Source organism: Pipistrellus hanaki, assembly GCF_964339955.1.
Source record: "Pipistrellus hanaki genome assembly, chromosome: 12".
NCBI classification, from domain to species: Eukaryota; Metazoa; Chordata; class Mammalia; order Chiroptera; family Vespertilionidae; genus Pipistrellus; species Pipistrellus hanaki.
The window spans coordinates 8,328,904-8,348,758 of NC_140514.1; the positions used below are offsets into that span (position 1 = coordinate 8,328,904).

The 19,855-nt window shown below is 36.1% G+C and overlaps 1 protein-coding gene across 9 annotated transcripts in view; it reads right to left on the reverse strand.

Moving 5' to 3' along the window:
- Window positions 1–19,855, reverse strand: part of ITSN2 (intersectin 2) — an 88,034-nt gene that overhangs the window by 44,861 nt on the left and 23,318 nt on the right. For 3 of the 9 annotated variants that reach the window (XM_084900587.1, XM_084900588.1, XM_084900586.1), the window contains exons 4-16: window positions 19,431–19,494; window positions 17,498–17,661; window positions 15,984–16,190; window positions 15,719–15,815; window positions 13,997–14,136; window positions 12,695–12,758; window positions 11,192–11,329; window positions 10,678–10,763; window positions 9,729–9,991; window positions 8,809–8,958; window positions 8,427–8,567; window positions 7,110–7,197; window positions 5,469–5,608 (exon numbers count right to left, since the gene is read on the reverse strand). In XM_084900587.1, the coding sequence (XP_084756713.1) occupies window positions 5,469–5,608; window positions 7,110–7,197; window positions 8,427–8,567; window positions 8,809–8,958; window positions 9,729–9,991; window positions 10,678–10,763; window positions 11,192–11,329; window positions 12,695–12,758; window positions 13,997–14,136; window positions 15,719–15,815; window positions 15,984–16,190; window positions 17,498–17,661; window positions 19,431–19,494 (1,742 nt within the window). Of the gene's footprint in view, window positions 1–4,386; window positions 4,468–5,468; window positions 5,609–7,109; window positions 7,198–8,426; window positions 8,568–8,808; window positions 8,959–9,728; window positions 9,992–10,677; window positions 10,764–11,191; window positions 11,330–12,694; window positions 12,759–13,996; window positions 14,137–15,718; window positions 15,816–15,983; window positions 16,191–17,497; window positions 17,662–19,430; window positions 19,495–19,855 lie in introns of all 9 variants that reach the window. The other 6 variants (XM_084900591.1, XM_084900592.1, XM_084900590.1 and 3 more) reach the window with 3 other exon arrangements.

Sequence of the window (19,855 nt, forward strand, 5' to 3'; positions counted from 1 at the left end):
GATCCCCAAATTAGCTATCCAACTGTCACCTGTATAAATTAAAATCTCATCTTCCCTTTACTTAACTTTGGATACACAGGTTAAGAAGAAACTAAACCACTAAAGATTCTACTGACAAATCCTACTTTCCCTCTAAGGAAAAGTACACCCCAAACATCCAAAGTCAACAGTGGTGACTTTGCGACACACTAAAGATAATTTGAAGATTCATGATAATCCCTTCCCTAATAAGAACAACAAAATATGTGTATAGCACATATATAATATATACTTTCATTTAATCATCATAAGACTCTGCAAAGAAGGAAGAGCTGACATTGTTTGCTTATTTTCATAAAAGAAAGTTTGGAGATTAAATGACAAATATTTACACAACTAGCAAATGGCATGGATGAGACCAGAACTAATTTCTTTAGATTCCTAGGCCAGTACTTTTCTCATTGTTCCTCACTGCTGAAGATACAATATTGTGTGAATTTCCTTAATGTAATAATGGCCTATCAAATGTCTTATCTTTTGGCTTTCCTATTTGTCTTAGTATGACTTGAGCAAAAGAGTAAAAATTATCACTGATCTTCTATATGTCTATTACAGGATCCAATAAAACAATTTTTTAAGATACTTTATTTATTTATTTATTTATTTTCCTCACCAGAGGATTTTTTTCCCATTGATTTTTAGAGAGTGCTGAAGGGAGAGGGAGAGTCAGAAACACTGACGTGAGAGAAACATATTGATTAGTTGACTCTTGCATGCCCGGTACATGCCCTTGATGGGAATTGAACCCAGGACCCTTCAGTCTGCAGGCCATTGCTATATCTACTGAGCCAAACTGGGTAGGGCTTTAAAGATACTTTTAATATTATTCATGTTTCACCACAGTTGCCAAAAGGAGTGATCAGATGTTCTACTATCCCAAAGGGGGTTGGTAATTTGGCAATGACATTAGTTTCTTCTTTTTTTTATAGCGGCATAGTATTCCATTGTGTAGATGTACCAGTTTTTTAATCCACTCAGCTGCTGATGGGCACTTAGGTTGTTTCCAAATCTTCACTATTGTAAATTGTGCTGCTGTGAACATAGGGGCGCATATATCCTTTCTGATAGGTGTTTCTGTTTTTTTGGATATAGTCCTAGGAGTGGGATCACTGAGTCAAACGGGAGTTCCATTTTTAACTTTTTGAGGAAACTCCATACTGTCTTCCACAGTGGCTGCACCGGTCTGCATTCCCACCAGCAGTGCGCGAGGACTTCTTTATCTCCACATCCTCACCAGCACTTGTCATTTATTGATGACAGCCATTCTGACAGGTGTGAGATGGTATCTCACAGTTATTTTGATTGCATCTCTCAGATGATTAGCGACTTGAGCATGTTTTCATATGTCTCTTGGCCTTCTGCATATCCTCTTTTAAAAAGTATCAATTTAGGTCTTTTGCCCATTTTTTGATTGGATCGTTTATCGTCTTTTTGTTAAGTTGTATCCCCCATGTGTTATACTGGAAGTATTCTTTTTATCTAATCCTTTAAATTATAGATTATTTTAATCTGCTTCCCTAGGGACTTTATCAACCACCATTCTATATATTCAATGTCACTCAATCTCTCACTTTCCTCCCTCCTCTTTTTTTTTTTTTTTAATATATTTTATTGATTTTGTACAGAGAGGAAGGGAGAGAGATAGAGAGTTAGAAACATCAATGAGAGAGTGTCATCGATCAGCTGCCTCTTGCACACCCCCTACTGGGGATATGCCCGCAACCAAGGTACATGCCCTTAACCGGAATCGAACCTGGGACCTTTCAGTCCCCAAGCTGACGCTCTATCCATTGAGCCAAACTGGTCTCGGCTCCTCCCTCCTCTTTTTAAAAACATATGTTTTTATTGATTTCAGAGAGAAAGGAAGAGAGAGATAAAAACATCAATTATGAGAGAGAATCATTGATTAGTTGCCTCCTGCACACCCTTCTGGGGAATTGAGTCTGCAACCTTGCTATGTGCCCTGACCAGGAATTAAACTTTGACCTCCTGGTTCATGGGTTAATGCTCAACCACTGAGCCACTCTGGCTGGGTCCTTCCTCTTTTGTTATCATCTCCTTCAAATCTGTCTGTATTCCTCCTTTCCTTTTGCATTAAAAAAATAGCCTTTACTTAAAAGAATAAACTACATGGAGTCAGAAGTGTTCCTAAAATATGAAATACTACTACATAGTTCTCTGCTGTTTTTTGACTAATCTCATTGTGCTTTTTTTCTCATAAACTCTAATAGTAACCCTAAATACTGCATATTTTCTGACTGAGAACATTTAAAACCATCCATTCATTAAACATGTATTTATTACCACCCACTATCTTCCATGCACTAGGTGCTGGTAATTTGGCAATGAAATTAGTCAACCATCATTAAGACATTGAGTTGGATGTGGTTGCCTAACCATCATCTCCAGCCTTTTATCTTATCCATTTACTATGTGGCCATATGTCTTACAGAAAGCTGATCCTACCTCCAAGGCTGGTCCTATTTTTCTTTTTTTCTTCCCCGGCTTTACTGAGGCATAACCGGCAAATAAAAATTTACATATTTTATACACTGTGAAATAATCACCACAATCAACCTCATTAAAATAGCAATCTCCTCACATATGTAGTTCTCTCCTCAGTGTTAAGAACTTTAAGATCTATCCTCTTAGGAAATTTCAAGAAAACAAAACAGTATTGTTAACTACAGTCACCCTGCTGTACATTAGATCCCAGACTTACTCCTCTTACATCAGCAAACTCTGTACCCTTTATCCTTCAAGCCTTTCTTCCAAAGACCAAAGTTTTCCTTTGGCCTCATGCTCTGTTCACTCTCCTCTTAACGTTGCTCACATTCAACCCTTCCTCAACTCCCATTCCTGATCTGTTGCAATCGTGCTTCTGCTTGTCACTCAACTGAAATGGCACTTCAAAGGTCTTCAAAGGTCTCCTTGTTACAATTCCATGAACCTTTTTCATTACTATGTTAACTGATTGCTCTGTATCACTTTACCATGATGATTAAGAGGGACTCTATTCTTGCTTTCTGTGACACCACGGCCAGTCTCCTAACCACTTCAACAGTATAGGTCTCACCCCCTTTTAGTTTTCTAAATGATGAAAGTCTGAATAAGCAGTGAAAGGCTAGAAGGCAGGAAGCAGAACGAAAAAAGCAAAACAAGAAGGATAATCTGCTGGCCTGTGGAGAATCAAATGTTTATGTGAAAGAATCAGACTTGCGTGTGTGAGTATAATCCCCATGTCATCATTAAACCCATTTTACAGATAAAGGAACTGAAGTTTAAATTTTTGTGTAATTTGTAGCAAAAGTTCTAAAATCAGATAATTTGGCCATTTTGCCACTATAGCCACAAAGGAAAAGCTGATGCTGTCGTTAAATTTGCCCTATCTTTGCTTCGGTAACAAATGAGCTCTATTTATCACATCCCTGTCTTGTCTGTGCATATGCAAACTACTGCCTACAGCCATCCATTTAGTCCCTGGTTGAAGGCAGTCAAAATCTACTAGGTTAGCACATGGTATATTTGAAGCACCTTTCTTTAAACTACAGTAAGTCCTCGCTTAACATCGTCAATAGGTTCTTTAACTTTTAAGTGAAACAACGTATACAAAACTAATTTTACCATAGGCTAATTGTTATAAACAAGAGTTAAGTTTCTATGGCATCTCATCAGTGTTATAGCAAGACTACATTGAATAAACCATTACTTGAGGACATGCTATATATTAAAACAGGGATTCATTGAGTACTTTAAATACTCATATGCTATATATGACAAAGTGAGCTCTTTATTTACACATGTGATTTAAACATTTTTATCTGAAGTGCAAGCATGTCTAAACATGAAGCCTGGTAACTAGATGTAACTAAAGCTGCCCCTGCATTATTGGTTAAAATAGTTCCATAGCAGTAGTAGAAAGCAAACCATTATATGTATGATATAACCTAGTCCTAGATTTCAGAAAGTAAAAGTTTTATTTTAAACAGTTATTTTCAGTGATATGGGTAAATGACTTAATCTCACACTCTTTTATCTTTCCTTTTAATTCAATCAGTAATCATCCAATCAGCTAACCCAGCTCACAGGAATGATGTAAGGGAACCCAGTGATATTTCTAAGTGTCTGGGTTCCTTATGAGGAAGGCAATCATATTGATTTCTGGCATTAGAATCAAACAGGCAGTTAGATAGCAGAAGGATATTCAAGCAAGCAGGAAGAAAAAGGTCTATATTACATATGTTATTTCAAACAAAGATATTCAGATAAATGCAAAAAATAGTCTAGTTAAAAAAAACAAAACAGTAAAGTAACTCAAAGCAAAGGAGCTAGATATTAGAAAATAACCTTAAGTAAGAGGAAGAGGTTGTTGAGACAGCTGAGCAGAGACAAAAGGCACTGAAGAACAGAGTCATCCATATTCCCACACTGCAAGATAAGGCAGATAAAAAGCCAATTAAACTATGTACAGATTAAAAAAAATAATGTAGGGAAGTTAACTTGGCTGGCTTGTCTGTCCATCAATGACAAATTATTTGGTTATTTTTTTTTCTAAATATATACATGTGTGAAATGTATTAATATGCACCTCAAATTTCTCTTCCTTAGTTGAACCCACATCACCTTTTTTTATTAATTTGTTTATTCTAGAGTTTGTGTCATATTATTCTAAACAGCAAGATAAAAGTCACATAGCTGCCTGAAAAGCTATGTAATACTTTATGCTCTGAAAACTTTATGCTTGGTTAGAAAAGGAAAACTTTATGCTCAGTTAGAAAGGAATAACTCCCAAATTTGAATGATGTGCCATCAGTCTGGTTTTTAGCTTTTCAAATCCCCTTTCATAGGTCTAGTTTCAGTATACAACTAATTCTGCACAAAATGATAGACTGATATATAATTTGGATTTCTGCTCTGCACTGCAGCAAATAATGAATCATGAACTTATTTTCATGGTAAGTTTATAGTGCCAGAGTATGCTTTAGATTTCACTGATTATTACATTATTTCACAAAGGTTAAGTAAATTAAATTGTAACAAAGAAAAAAAAAATTAGTGTGTTAGAAGAGCTTCTACAAGGACTATTATAAATTTTCCATATTCCCGATTTTAGAATTTTGCCCAAGATCATGCTGGCTGAGATCCATTCTTTGATATTGACAAAGGTAATTATTTTTAAAATGTGCAAATGCCAATAAAAAGTCATCAAAAACTGAAAACTATAGCAAATAATGGTTAGTTACATGACATAATGTTTACATCTACAAAGTACATGTAAAACGATCTTGCAATTCTAGTATAGCTCAAATTATAAATTATGAAAATGTATTATATATAAAAATAATTTCACATATTCATTCTATTAGTCAAAATAATGAAGGTAAGAAGGCAGCTAACCAAAAATGAATGTCATAGAATATAATAAATACCTTTAGTTGACTGTTAAATGAGTCCATTTCTGATAACTTAGATGCAGTTTCTTTTTCCAGTGCATCTAACTGTTCTTTAAGTCTTTGGCATAATTCTTCCTTTTCTAATGATTTTTTATGAAGTAGACTGACCCCTAAATCTGAAATACAGACATAAGACAGTTTACATTTGGTAGAAATTTCTATGTCTTTACAAGTAATTGGCATTTGCTGTCTGGTCAAATTGGTGTAACCAGAGAAAGACAAAGGATGTACATGCATAATGTGGATCAGCTGAAGAGATAAAAACTCAGTGGTCAAAATTACCCCCTTTCAAACTAGATCTTGGGAAGCTCTTCCTACAGGAATGTGTAAGCAGTGGTTCTCTACTCAAAAAGTACCAGGACTTGTGGTGCTCCACTTGAGGTAAGGCTTTTCACTAACCTGATCCTCAGACTCTTTCTATACAATGGGCATCATATCTCTGATCTCATTTATGAGGTGATGGATATAAAACCATTAATGTAAAGTGTAGCCCACAGTAAATACTCAATTAACAGCAGCTATTGTCAAAGTAGCTTTCTACTTATTCTTCGTGCTTCCAAGAACAGGGGAATATTCATAGTAAGGACTCAATAAATATTACAAACTGGATTATTTAGTAATGTTCCCAAGGAAGTAACCTTTTCTTACATAGTCATGCAGGGATGGAGAAATTAGATAGAAATATACACTGAGTGGCCAGATTATTATGATCTCTGAACGCATAATAATCTGGCCACTCAGTGTGTGTATATATATATTAGAGGCCTGGTGCATGAATTCATGCATGGGTGGGGTCCGGCCAGCCTGGCCAGGGGGAGAGAACATGGGCAGTTGGCCGGCTTGCCTGCTGGTCAAACTCCTGGGAGGGGACAATTTGCATATTAGCCTTTTATAGTATAGGATATACACTGAGTAGCCAGATTATTATGTGTTCAGAGAGCATAATAATCTGGCTACTCAGTATATAATGCAGATTACATTACAATAAATTAAAATAGCAATCTTACTATCTATTCACATACATATTTAAACTTTATTAAATTTTTAAAAATATAGACATCTAGTATAAAACTATAAAATATTTTTAAAAGCTAGTGTAAAATAAAGGAAACACATTAAAGAGTAAAAAAAAACTCCCCTTTATTTCAACTTTCACCTTATTCCCCACTTAGGCATTTACATTTAGATATGACCATAATCAATACTTATTTCCAAAGGATTTTAATGGGATCATATTGTATACATTGCCCAACAATTTGTTTTAAATTTAGTAAACATCTCCTACATAACAGTTCTTTACAATTCATGCAGGATATGGCCAAAATGTACAGTCTTGTGTTAGAGCCAAACCTAGATCTTGTTTAATTGTACTCAGGCATTTTATTTGATTAATATTTGAAATATGTAAATATAGTAAGACATATCACAATTACTATTTATTTTTATTAATATAATGTTCTAACATGTGGTATTTTTCACATTAATTTGAAAATTTTAACTTCCGACAAAAAATGTTATTTATAACAGAATAATGCTATCTTAAAAAGTAACAGAATACATTGATAAAGTCAGTTATTCAGAAAAGAATAAAAGGCAAAACAAACCTTAGAGACTTACCAGGTGTGTTACCAAGCTGTATGTTTTTAATTCTTTCGTTTAATAATTGCTTCTCAGGTACCAAGTAGATAAGCTTATTTTGATATTCCTTATAAAAAGAAAAAGTAGTGCTTGATTAAAACTGCAATGCCTACAATTTTTTTTTTTTTTTTGCAAACTTCAAAACATGATTTAATCACTCTTAAAACTTAGTATAGGAATAATATGTAGTTTTCAACTGCTCACAACTTGTGAATAAACTAGAATGGAGTACACATGATTGAAAATACAATTATTTAGCCCTCACTAGTTTGTTCAGTGGATAGAACATCAACCCTCGAATTGAAGGGTTGTGGGTTCGATTCCAGTCAATGTACTTTGGTTGCAAGCTTGCGTGTGAGAGCCAACCAAATGAGCAACCAATCGATGTGTTTCCTTCTCTGTCTCTCCCCCTCCCATCCACTTTCTCTGAAAATCAATGGAGAAAATATCCTCAGGTGAGGATTAACAAATAAACAAAAAATACAAATGTTTAAACATAAATCCATTTATGACTGACTGGCTGAGATTAAAAGGTGTGAAGAAAGCCATTGTTAATGGGGTACAACTGGAGCCTTAAACTTTCAGCACAATGATGGCTGGCAGAGGGCCAGGCTAAGAGGGGCCTTTGGTGTCTGTGCTATGTGGTATATGTAGGAAAGCCATGACACTCCAAAATAATTAAGTGTATATCAAAGAGGGACTAAAAACTCTGGATAACTAAGGAAGCAGGCTTAAATCAGATGGGAAATGTTATTGAGTCTGCCTATATCCACAGTGACAAAGTGAAAAAACAGCTGATTAACTGCCAGTCCATATAGAAAGGGAAATTTGGTAAGAGGACTCTAGAAATACAGAATGCTTTCAGAGTCCCTATTCTGCAAACTATGGCAACTGAACCAGATCCTAATGCACAAGTAAAGGACAGAATTACCAAGTTCCCTGGGAACACAGTCAACATTCTTGCACAATTCTGGAAAGAATAATGTTAAGTCAACATTTCCTGAAGAGGTAGCAATAACCTTAGTTTAAGATATATAAACTTAAAACACAAAATGAGAAATGTCCATTTATGTACAGATATTAAGTAGACCTTAACCAGATGTCTACCAGAGTGTTAGGTGGTCAATGAACTTCCTGATATTATACACAAGGTTGTGTATATTCACTTCCTTTCTGGGACGGTGGCCTATCAGAGACTTGAAGGGGTTCTTGATACCAAAAATCAAAACCACTCTATTAAGAAGAATTATTAATTACGTTTCACACTTAAGGACAATTCAGCAGCAAAGGGCTTACCTGAAGTTCTTGCTGGAGCTGTTTGATTTCCATAATTTCCAGGTCACACTGCTTATCCAGAACGTCCAGCTCAGTCTTTTGAGTTTGCTTTCTGAGTCGGACATCTTGAAGTCTGCCTGAGATCTGCTGATGTTTGCCATTCTACAGGAAGAGCATACAAATATGATAACATAAAATGCTAATAGAAAATGTTATCAGGAAAATATTTACTTAAATTTTTAAATGTCATTTATCCTCAGTCTAAGATAAAGGTTTAAAACCAACTGGAGTATTAAAACATTAAACATGATGTAGTCATGAGATGGATTTTTAAAACAATGACATTTTTCAACAGGTAATTCCAGCATCATTCAGATAAATTTCATTTAAACTTTAGCCATACCAGTGCTTCCAATTCGAGATGAAGACTCTTCTTTTTGGAGTTTAGCCTCACAATTTCTTCCTGCTCTCTGTTCCTCTGATTGAGGAGCTCCTGTCGGCGGATTCTCTCCCACTCCAAACGACGTTGTCTCTCAAGTTCCTGTTTTGCTGCCTGAGAATAATGAATTAAAGTTAATTTCTACATAAACAATTCTGCATCATTCAAACACTGATGAGATGACAAGAGTGAGGCAGGAATTGAGTGCCTATGGGTAACTGGGCAGACCTAGTTTTATCAATGGTCCTAAATGAAAAAAGTTACACAAAAATGACCTCACCCATCAGATTTATGGATTGACTCACAGGGAAGTTACTTTTCTCTTAATAAACAAAAGGATGATTTCGTAAAAAAAATATGTTACTAGGAATAACTGCACCTTTTCCCGGTACCAGGGAAGAACACAACTTCTATTCATATTATTTATAGTTATGGTGCTCCATCCCAGCCCTTTAAAACACGGCCTGTGAGCCCCACACAACACTGTTTATCCCAAGGACCTGAGCAGGCCCGGCCTCTTGATGCCTCACTAGACCTCTGTCTCCCCTCTCCTGTCTTTATGCCGCTCCAATTCCTTGGTCTCTTCACTCTGGATCCTAAGCTTCTGTTCATTTGATGACCCAATCAAACTGACCTCTTCCCCTGGCTCACTACCAGCTCCTCACTCTTCTCCGCAATCAGTTCTCCTCTGAGATGTCACCTGAAGACATGCTTTCTCTTACTGTCACTGGCCCCGAACAGCCCTCACAGGCAAGATTCAGATTTGTAAAAAGTATGAATGAGGAAAAGCCACAACAAAACCCACCATTTTTTTAATTGAAGGAAATATAGTCACTTATTAAATGAAATTATTTTCTTAGGAAATAAAATAACCTAAAAATAACCTCTCGTCTTTCTATCTCTTTTCTCCTTTCGTCCTCTCGTTGTCTCTCCAATTCCCTCTGCTTTTCCAAGCGTTTTTCTAATTCAAGTTGTTTCTTCCATTCTTGTTCTTGCAGTTCTCTCTGTTTTCGTTCCCACTCTTCCTTCTCTTTCTGGGCTTTCCGTTCCGCCTCCCTCTGCTGCTGCTCCATCAGGGCTTGGCGTCGCTTCTCCAGTTCCATGTTCCCTCGCTCATAGTTGGCTTTCCGCTTGTCCTCAAAAGTAACTAAATAAGGGACAGTATAAGCATCCTCACACATGAAGGGCCTGCTGACCCGCCTTTCAGTTTCCACATACTCATGCCTTGTGACCATTTGGCTATTACTCCCTGGATACTTCTCCTAAGGATAATTTTAACCCAAATGTAAATAGTAAACTATTTCTGCTCTAAGAATATTCATTTTTAGAAAATAAGATTTCTAAGTTTGAATCCTCTCGAGAGAAATAATTTTAACTATTTCTGCTAATAAAAATACTTTTCAACTTTCTTTCTCAACATTTCTTTAAGGACAACCTTAAAGATGGCTATATATTTGGTTTATTTGACATGTGCCATTAACTTATTAATATTTTAAAATATCTACATATGTATTTTTTCAGCTAATACTTAAACTATTTTTAAAAATTCAAGATTTCATCGCAAAATTTGCTCTAATGATTTCTCCTGAAGTGGGAGAAACACTTTAATTAGAATGCTAATCCACACATTCTTGCCAAATACACACACTGTCTCTTCCTCCTACATACATACTCTCTTAATTTTGACAATCTTAATTTCATTTGATGTCAAAACCCACCACATTTATCAAACAGTTTCTTGTTTAGCATATACAATATTTAAAATGTAAAAATTCTAAATATTCATTTACATTTCAAGGAAAAATTTAAGAGAACTCAGACACACAGTGTTACCTGGTAATTTTTTCTGAGGCTCCTCTTCTTGTATTTTCTGATATGAAGGCAGAGTTCCATTAATGGAATCAATTTGCTTTCCTCCTCTAAGAAAAGCAAACAACAAATAAATTTTGTGTCATGCAGTTGGGGAATTTTTAGACTAGATAATATAGATTACCTATGACCAGAGCAAATTAATATTTAGAACATTATGTTAATGATATTTAAAACACAGTATGGTCCGTAGTTATAATGAACAGCAGTATATGGATTGTCAAGCTAGAGAGATCTGATAAAATTGCTTTCTTGGGGTAAATTTATTCTCTTTAGTCATCAGTTTTCTTATCGATAACAATGAAAACCTAACTACTTCTAATATCTATTCCTTCTCCGGAATTCATTAAATTCCAAAATTAAATGTCAGTGTAAATGTTTAACTCTCCACTAAACTAGTGGAAATCCCAGTTAGTACTCATGTCTGCCAAGTGATCAAAACCACCCCTCTTCAGCTGAGGGGGTGAAGGGCACTCACCTAAAAGTTGGAGGGACCAGCTCAGGAGGTAAAGTCAGAGGCAAAGGCTGTCCAGCTTTGGCCATGTCCGTGAGGTGCATCGCAAGAATAAACTCTTCAGCTTTTAGTTGTCCATCCCCATCAATGTCGGCCAGATTCCTAAAGAAAATGTGAAAACTCACAAGTGAGAAATGAAGTCTCAGTTTGGAATAAAATATTTTCAAAACAATTCAATTTTTTATTTTTAAAACAAGAATAATGATAGTGCGGGCCAGTGTGGTTCAGCTGGTTGGATGTTGAACCAGAAAGGCTGTCAGTTCGATTCCCAGTAAGAGCACGTGCCTGGGGTGCAGGCTTGATCCCCTGTAGGGAACATGCAGGAGGCGGCCGATTGATGTGCTCACATCGATATTTCTCTCTCCCTCTCTTTCTAAAAATCAATTTTAAAATCTTTTCAAAAAGGAATGATAGTAAAATAGTTACCATAACATATTTTAGTAAAATGTAGAGATACAGAAAAGCGAGTTAATTTTTACCCTTAAGTTCTAAACACGAAAGAGAAAAAAAACTTAAAAAAAATATTTTTATTGATTTTTTACAGAGAAGAAAGGAGAGAGCCAGAAACGTCGATGAGAGAGAAACATCGACCAGCTGCCTCTTGCACACCCCCTACTGGGGATGTGCCCGCAACCAAGGTACATGCCCTTGACCGGAATCGAACCCGGGACCTTTCAGTCTGCAGACCAACGCTCTACCACTGAGCCAAACCGGTTTCAGCGAGAAAAAAAACTTTTAAATAGAAAGAAAACTATTCCTTCTGAAAACATGGACTGCCTTTTTTCATGGTTAATTCACCTAGCAAATCACTTTTTGTTTTGTTTGTTTGTTTTGTTAATCCATACCTGAGGAAATTTTTTTCCATTGCTCTTCAGAGAGAGTGAAAGACAGGGGAGAAAGGGGGCAAGAAAGAAAGGGGGGAAGGAAGAGGGAGAGGAAGAAGAAGAAGGAGAGGGAGAGGGAGAGGGAGAAGGAGAGAAGGAGAGACAGGGAGAGGGAGAGGGAGAGGGAGAGGGAGAGGGAGAGGGAGAAGGAGAGGGAGAGGGAGAGAGGAACATCGATATGAGAGAGACACACGGACCAGTTGCCTCCCGCACATGCCCCCACTGGGGGTGCCCTTGACCGGAAAATGAACCATGAGCCTTTGGTGTGCAGGCTGACACTCTAACCACTGAGAAACACTGGCCAGGACTCAAATCACATTAAATTCTACATTAAAAGTGAGATATTTTCTAATTCTCCATAAAAGGCATTATATAAAGCAAACTAGTTTTACTTATAAAATAATTAAATGCAAAGTTCTCATGAATAACATTTTGCACAATTTTATTTGCTTTCAAAGGCAGTGTTAACTTTCAAGCAGCTACTTTTATGGAACATGTTTGAGTCACAAACTTTTATAGAAACAGTATCTTTATTATAATAGAGGATGTATAGTTAAAAATCATAATTAATGGGCAAACTCACCAAATAGTAGCTAGCTGAGTTTGAGAAAGATTTGACTGAAGAAGGGCATTTCTAGCTTGAAAACCTGATTGAGTGGGAAAACATTAAAAAATAGAAAAAGAAAAAAAAGAAAGTTCTTTAGCCTCTTTAAAGTCACACAAACCTAAACAGCTGCACCTGCAAAATAACACTGCAACTATCCTGGAAACATTTAACATAAAAATTTTTACCATGTGCCAGGCACTGAGCATTCAGCAGTAATCAACACAACACATTCCCTGTCCCCAAAGAATTTGGAAATCAGAATTAATGGCGCCAAATGCTCAGAAGATAACTGTTCACAAGTGACTGGCATGCAGGACTGAGCACCAGTGCAGACAGTGTTAGAGGCCAACCTCCGGAGCCTCCTGGCACACCAATGCAACTGGAAGCACAGCTCCCTTAGCCTTTCCAGATCTCTCCCCTCTGCTCCTTCCTTCGTCTCTCTTCTTCCTCTTCTAAGTGATTGTAAATGTTGATACTCCCCAAAGATCTGTCCTGGACATTCTTTCCTGTGCATTCACATCCATTTCTCTGACTGTAAATAGCACCTAGAGGGCAGTGATTCCCAAATGCACATTTTCAACCCAAACCTTCCTATAGCTGTTTTATCTGATCGCATCAGTTTTAATATATCCCATTCTATGTTCCCTAGCACTGTAAAGCTCCATTACTTTTAAACACTTATTTTGTTTGGCCTGCATTGTATTTCATTGCTGAGTGAAGAGAGGGGAAAGTCAGAAGGTGGGAAGTCTATTTGCCTATTACCTTCTGTTTATAGCCCCTTCATTATTTTCAATTAGTGAAGTTTGGATGTTTGTACTCAAATATTCTATGGGGGTCCGAGGCCAAGTTTTATGGCTACCTTTGAGCATTAAAGGATAAGCAATGCTCACGTGCCTCTAGAAAGGGCAAGTAGAGAAAGACCCACGAGGACAGGGACTCGCAGGGAACTGAGGCTAATCCCACACACTCCCTCCTGTCATGTGAGCTTCTCCATTCACTCCCTATTCTGGAGGATGAGGTTTGATTTTCTCAAGGGTGAAGTCTTTTGCGTGTACATCTATGTGCTCAACTTTATTGTAAGAACTTTGAAGAAAACAACCAGGTTATATGCATTTTTGAATTTTTACACAATTTACATTATTTGCATATATCCAATGCCTGCCAAATTTTTGATGTTAAAATTTTAGATGAGCTATAAGGTACAAATTCAAAGTTCTTCAATAGAAGTCCATTTAAAAAAACTTTAACTCACATTCTTAAGCATTGTATGCCACTTACCTGAGAGGTATCCACTCATGCTTTTGTCAAGACTATTAAATTTTTGCCGATATTTTAATCTTGAAGGCTGAGGAACTGCCCACTCTGTGGTCCCAATCTTGGGCGAGTTCCCTGAGAGTGAAGCAGTTGAGGAAGTTGAGCTATAACAAAATTTATTTAAAAGTGTTATGTTACTAAATAAAATATATTTAGTCCAACTTTATAAGAATCATATCTTTTATAATACAACAGTAATTGCTTTTGTATTTGATATTGAAAAAATTATCCTTATTCTTAGGAAAGCAAATACCACATGAAGTATAGAACCACCATATATCAAGAACCTACAATATACCAGGCCCATAATGTGCGGGGGCCTTTACAAATATTACTTCTAGCCGGGACCGGTTTGGCTCAATGGATAGAGCATTGGCTTGGGAACTGAAGGGCCCCGGGTTCGATTCCGGTCAAGGGCATGTACCTTGGTTGCGGGCATATCCCCGGTGGGGGGTGTGCAAGAGGTAGCTGATCAATGACTCTCTCTCATTGATGTTTCTAACTCTCTATCTCTCTCCCTTGCTCTCTGTACAAAAATCAATAAAATATATTTAAAAAAAACAAACAAAAAAAAAACAAAAAACAAACAAACAAATATTACTTCTAATCCTCCTGACAAACTTAACAGGTATTACTGTCCCAGCTTTTATATGGCTCAGTGACGTTAAGAAAAAAAGGTTATTTATTCAGTGAGTGTTTAAGCTAGGATACAAAGATTCTTCTGGGTCACTGCTTTAAAGAGCAGTATTGTGAGACAACTGGGTAAGAAAATGTGGCCGATATATACAATGGAATATAACCAGGCCATAAAAAAGAGTGAAATCTTACAATTTGTGACAACATGGATGGACCTAGATGGTATTAGTCAAAGACAAATACCATATGATTTCACTTATATGTGGAATTTAAAAAACAAAATAAAGGAACAAATAAAAAAGAAAGAAAATCATAGATACAGAGAACAAACCGATGGTTGCCAGGTTTGAAACCGATGGTTGCCAGGCTGGGTGAAAAAGGTGAAGGGATTAAGAAGTAAAATTGCAGTTAGGAAATGGTCATGAGAGTGTAAAGTACAGCATAGGGATACAGTCAATAATACTGTAATAACTATGCCTGGTGTCAGGGGGGTGTTGGATTTTTTGGGGGAGGATCATGTTATAAGTTTTATAAAAGTCTGGCTACTATGCTATACACCTGAAGCTAATAAAATACTGAATGTCTGCTGTAATTGAAAAACTTTTTAATTTATAAAAAAGGGCATTATTGTGATTTATAGAAAGGATGAGGAATGAACATTAATGTTTTCTGAAATTAAAGAATACTCAAGCAGAAGAATTTGCTCAAGAAAGAAATTAGGAATGTACAATGGTTTTAAGATCTTTAAAAAACATACTTTTTTAAAAGGAAAAATATGTAGCTCTGGGCAAAAAGATTGACTGATTAAAAACATAGCAAAATATTTTTTTGTTTTCATGGAACATTTTTTCAAAGGTAAAATACAACAGGCATTTATAATTCTAAAAATAAAAACAATTATTTTATGTGCGTTATAAACAAATTTACCTTGAGTGTTTACATTTGGCCATTATAAAGTAAAACCTGGATAAGTTCAGAGATTTAAAAAATAGTCATTTGTTAAATACTCCTTATTAAAACATAAAAAGTTGGAAGCTTAAGTATTCATACCTACTAGATCCTAAATCAATCAGAGACTGGGCTTTCTGCATACTAGCACCACCAAATCCTCCCATCATCATACTGTAAGATGACGTATGAGGCAATGCTAAAAAAAAAAGAAAGAAAGAAAGAAAGAAAAGAAAAGAAAAAAATGAAAAAGGTGCACACTAAACAATATTACAAATTATGAAAGAAATTTGCCTCTATTGGAACATGAACATAACAGTGTCTTTCTTCATATGAAATACTGGTTTATTAGACATAAAGTACTTACTTGCAGAAGAATAAGGAATGGATAAAGGCTGGATGAGACTGGCAGTTCCATTTGGTAAGGAGGAAGTGCTAACAGAAGGCACCAAGGGAGCAGGCATCATTAAGGGAGGGAGGGTGGCCCCTGAAGTTGCGGGGGACAAAGCTGTTGCTAGTGGAGCGACTGGAGGCAATGGCTGAGGAATGGACAGATTGGGCATGCTTCCCATCCCTGAAGGCAAAACAGAACACATTGTCTAGTGCTAGTAAGTCAATTAGGAAACACATGCCAGAAAGCAAGCTTATAGTGCCATGAGCAGACCCCATAGTAACAGCAACACTATGGGCAAATTGGTCTTAAAAATACACAAAAGCAGCTTTACCCTACACGAGGAAGGTAAACCACTGCTTTTAACTATCAATAGTCTGACCTGTGTGAACTAAAAGAATGCCTACCAAGGAGTTAAAAATTCTCTTCCAGTATCATGAACAAAATTAAGCAGCCTTTTCCAATTAAATGTTAGTATTCTCAAAGAGAGGATGTATCACCTGATCAAATGTGTGAGGATAATAAATACAGTGCTATTGATTAAGACACACACACAAACTACCCCACCCAAAGGAACAAAGTGACAACTCTTATTCATTTACTAACTGGAGATTACTAAGTACATTACATAAATATAGTCGCACAATGCTTTGGTATTTATCTCTAGCGTTCACTACAATAGTGAAAGAAGCTAGCTAGCATTCTAAGATCTAACATTTGGTGGAGAGGCACATGTTTCAGGTACACAGAGCTATCCAGTTGTATATTCCATTTTAATGAGTGCTTCTCACACATAACAACAAATTGGCTAATGAAAATGAATGGAAAACTGGTTATCTCTGATGAACATGTAAATTAGCCCTAAAATCAGCTGGCTAATCTTTGAATTAAAGAAATTTCTACCTATGTATAATTTTAAATTACCCCCATCCCAAATTAAACTATTTCAAATGAGTTTAAAATTGTTCACATTTTTTGTTACTCATACAAAATACAGAAGAAATTAATTAAGATTAGTATTAAGGATCAGTATAGCGAGGGGGATATTATAATTTATCATCCAGCCGGGAATTATGAAAAGGCACATTAACCAGACTGGAAGCCAGGACAATAGACAAAAATAAGGACTGTCCTGTGAAAACTGGACTACAAGGACACCCTAGCTATGACAGCAATTTTTATTTTATTTTATTATTATCATTTTAAAAATCAAACTTATTGAGGGGACATTGGTTAATAGGGTCATATAGGCTGCAGGTATGGATTTCTACGTTACAAGAGCTTTATATTGCACTGTGTTCTCATCACCCAAAGTTAAATCATCTTCTGAATGACAACAAATTTAATATTTCTTATCTCAGACATAAAAATTCATTTGGTGTCTGGAGACTGTCATTTTATGCCAAAAAATCCTTTTTTGATCACCAAATATTATGCCTAGGAATCAAGGTTAACTATCAAATGAGCTAATTAAATTAATAAACACATACCAAAACGGGCAGAAAGTAATGGAGAGAACATAGGAGGTTGTTTCATAATAGGAGGGAGAACCACGGGCAGCTGCTGGCCTTGTAGCTTTAGTTTGATGAGCTTCATGGCTATGGAGAACTCTTGCTGATCCATCTTCCCATCTTTGTTCAGGTCTGATAAAGCCCTGAAAGGACAATGAGGTGGGTAGGTTGTACATAGCGTTAACATACTTTTGAGGGTGATAAAATAAAAACAAAGATGAAGCATTCACACATCGATCATCACCCAAGTATGTGCCTGTGTATCTCAAAAAGCTGAAATCTATACATTAAGAAATACTGACTAGAAATAGTATATAATAAAATAATGTTCATCTATGTAAAATCTAGAGACCTTTGACGGAAAAAAATTATTCTAGAGTATAATCCTTCTGTCCGAGCTGTTTGGCCTAGTCGGGTGGAGCATCATACAGCACACCAAAAAGCTGAGGGGTTGATTCCCTGTCAGGGCACAAACCTAGGCTGTGGGTTCATTCCCCTGTGCATATAGGAGGCAATCAATCAATGTTTCTCTCTTCCTCTTTCCCTCTTCTCTTCTCTAAAAATCAGTAAAAAGAGCCGAACCCGGTTTGGCTCCGTGATAGTACTGAAAGGTCCCAGGTTCGATTCCGGTCAAGGGCATGTATATTGGTTGTGGGCACATCCCCGGTAGGGGGTGTGCAAGAGGCATCTGGTCGATGTTTCTCTCTCATAGACATTTCTAGCTCTCTATCCCTCTCTCTTCCTCTCTGTAAAAAAATCAATAATTAAAAATCAGTAAAAACATATCTTTGGGTTAGAATTCTTTAAAAAAAAGGATAATCCTTCTAAACTTATTCATTTGTTCAAATATTTATTGAATGCTTGCTATATGCCTGACACTTAGCCAAGCTGGGAATATTCCAAGTGGAGAGAAAAATGGAGTAGAAATTGGTATTTACTTTAAGTACATTAAAAAACAATGTTATTATAGATATCATAAAGCATAATTTCTTTAAGGTAGGAACAGAAGAAAGGAGGAATAATTTGGGGTTTGTAGATGATGAAATAAATGAAACAACAAAATAACAGAAAGAGCCAAGACCGGTTTGGCTCAATGGATAGAGCGTCGGCTTGGGGACTGAAGGGTCCAGGGTTCGATTCCGGTCAAGGGCATGTACCTTGGTTGCGGGCATGTCCCCAGTGGGGGGTGTGCAAGAGGCAGCTGATCGATGACTCTCTCTCATCGATGTTTCTAACTCTCTATCTCTCTCCTTCCTCTCTGTACAAAATCAATAAAAATATATTCAAAATAACAGAAAGAAAATTTTGAGATTCTGTCAAATTATAAAGAAATGTTTTTCAATAGAAATGTATACATTTTCTTTCCTTAGAAATTCTAAGTAAATTAGAAATTTATCCTACAGAACAAAACCCCAATTGGTTTTCAATCATTTACTCAATCAAATGTATTTCTAACAAGCTGAAGAAATACTCTTTTTTTAAAAAAATTTCTTTATTAAGATATTACATATATGTCCTCATCCCTCCATTAACCCTCCAACCCACAACCCCACACTCATGTCCTCACTGAAGAAATACTCTTACTTAATAACAGATTACAACTAAAAACAACTTTATGTTAAACCAGTGGTCGGCAAACTCATTAGTCAACAGAGCCAAATATCAACAGTACAACAATGGAAATTTCTTTTGAGAGCCAAATTTTTTAAACTTAAACTTCTTTTAATGCCACTTCTTCAAAATAGACTCGCCCAGGCTGTGGTATTTTGTGGAAAAGCCACATTCAAGAGGCCAAAGAGCCACATGTGACTCGTGAGCCGCAGTTTGCTGACCACGGTGTTAAACTGTATTAAAAACAAAACAAAACCAGACAATCGGAAATTTAAAATCATCTACAAAAAAACTATTTTACCATATTTCAGCTAAAATAGGAGCCGGCAAGCCTGATTGCAAGAAAAACGTACGTGCTTGATCACCTAAAGGCAATAAAACAAAAATCAAACAGCATATCAGTGGAAGGAATTGTTCCAATGCCTCTGAATAATAATAATGGGCAACAATGTTACTGGTTTATTAACATTTTAATTCCAATCACTAAAAAATTAAACAGAAATACATATATAAAATTACTTATATTACTTTAATAAGACTTAGATGTTCTAAAAAAAAGTCACAACTAGTTATGTGATCAGTGATAAAAGATTACATTATTCATCTGTTTTTTCACAATAATTGAAGTCTTATTAGATATATTTCTATTTAATAAAATGTATAGTTTAAAATACTATTCCTTAGAAGAATTCTAAGTAGCCCTCCATGGATCTCTTACAATCTTAT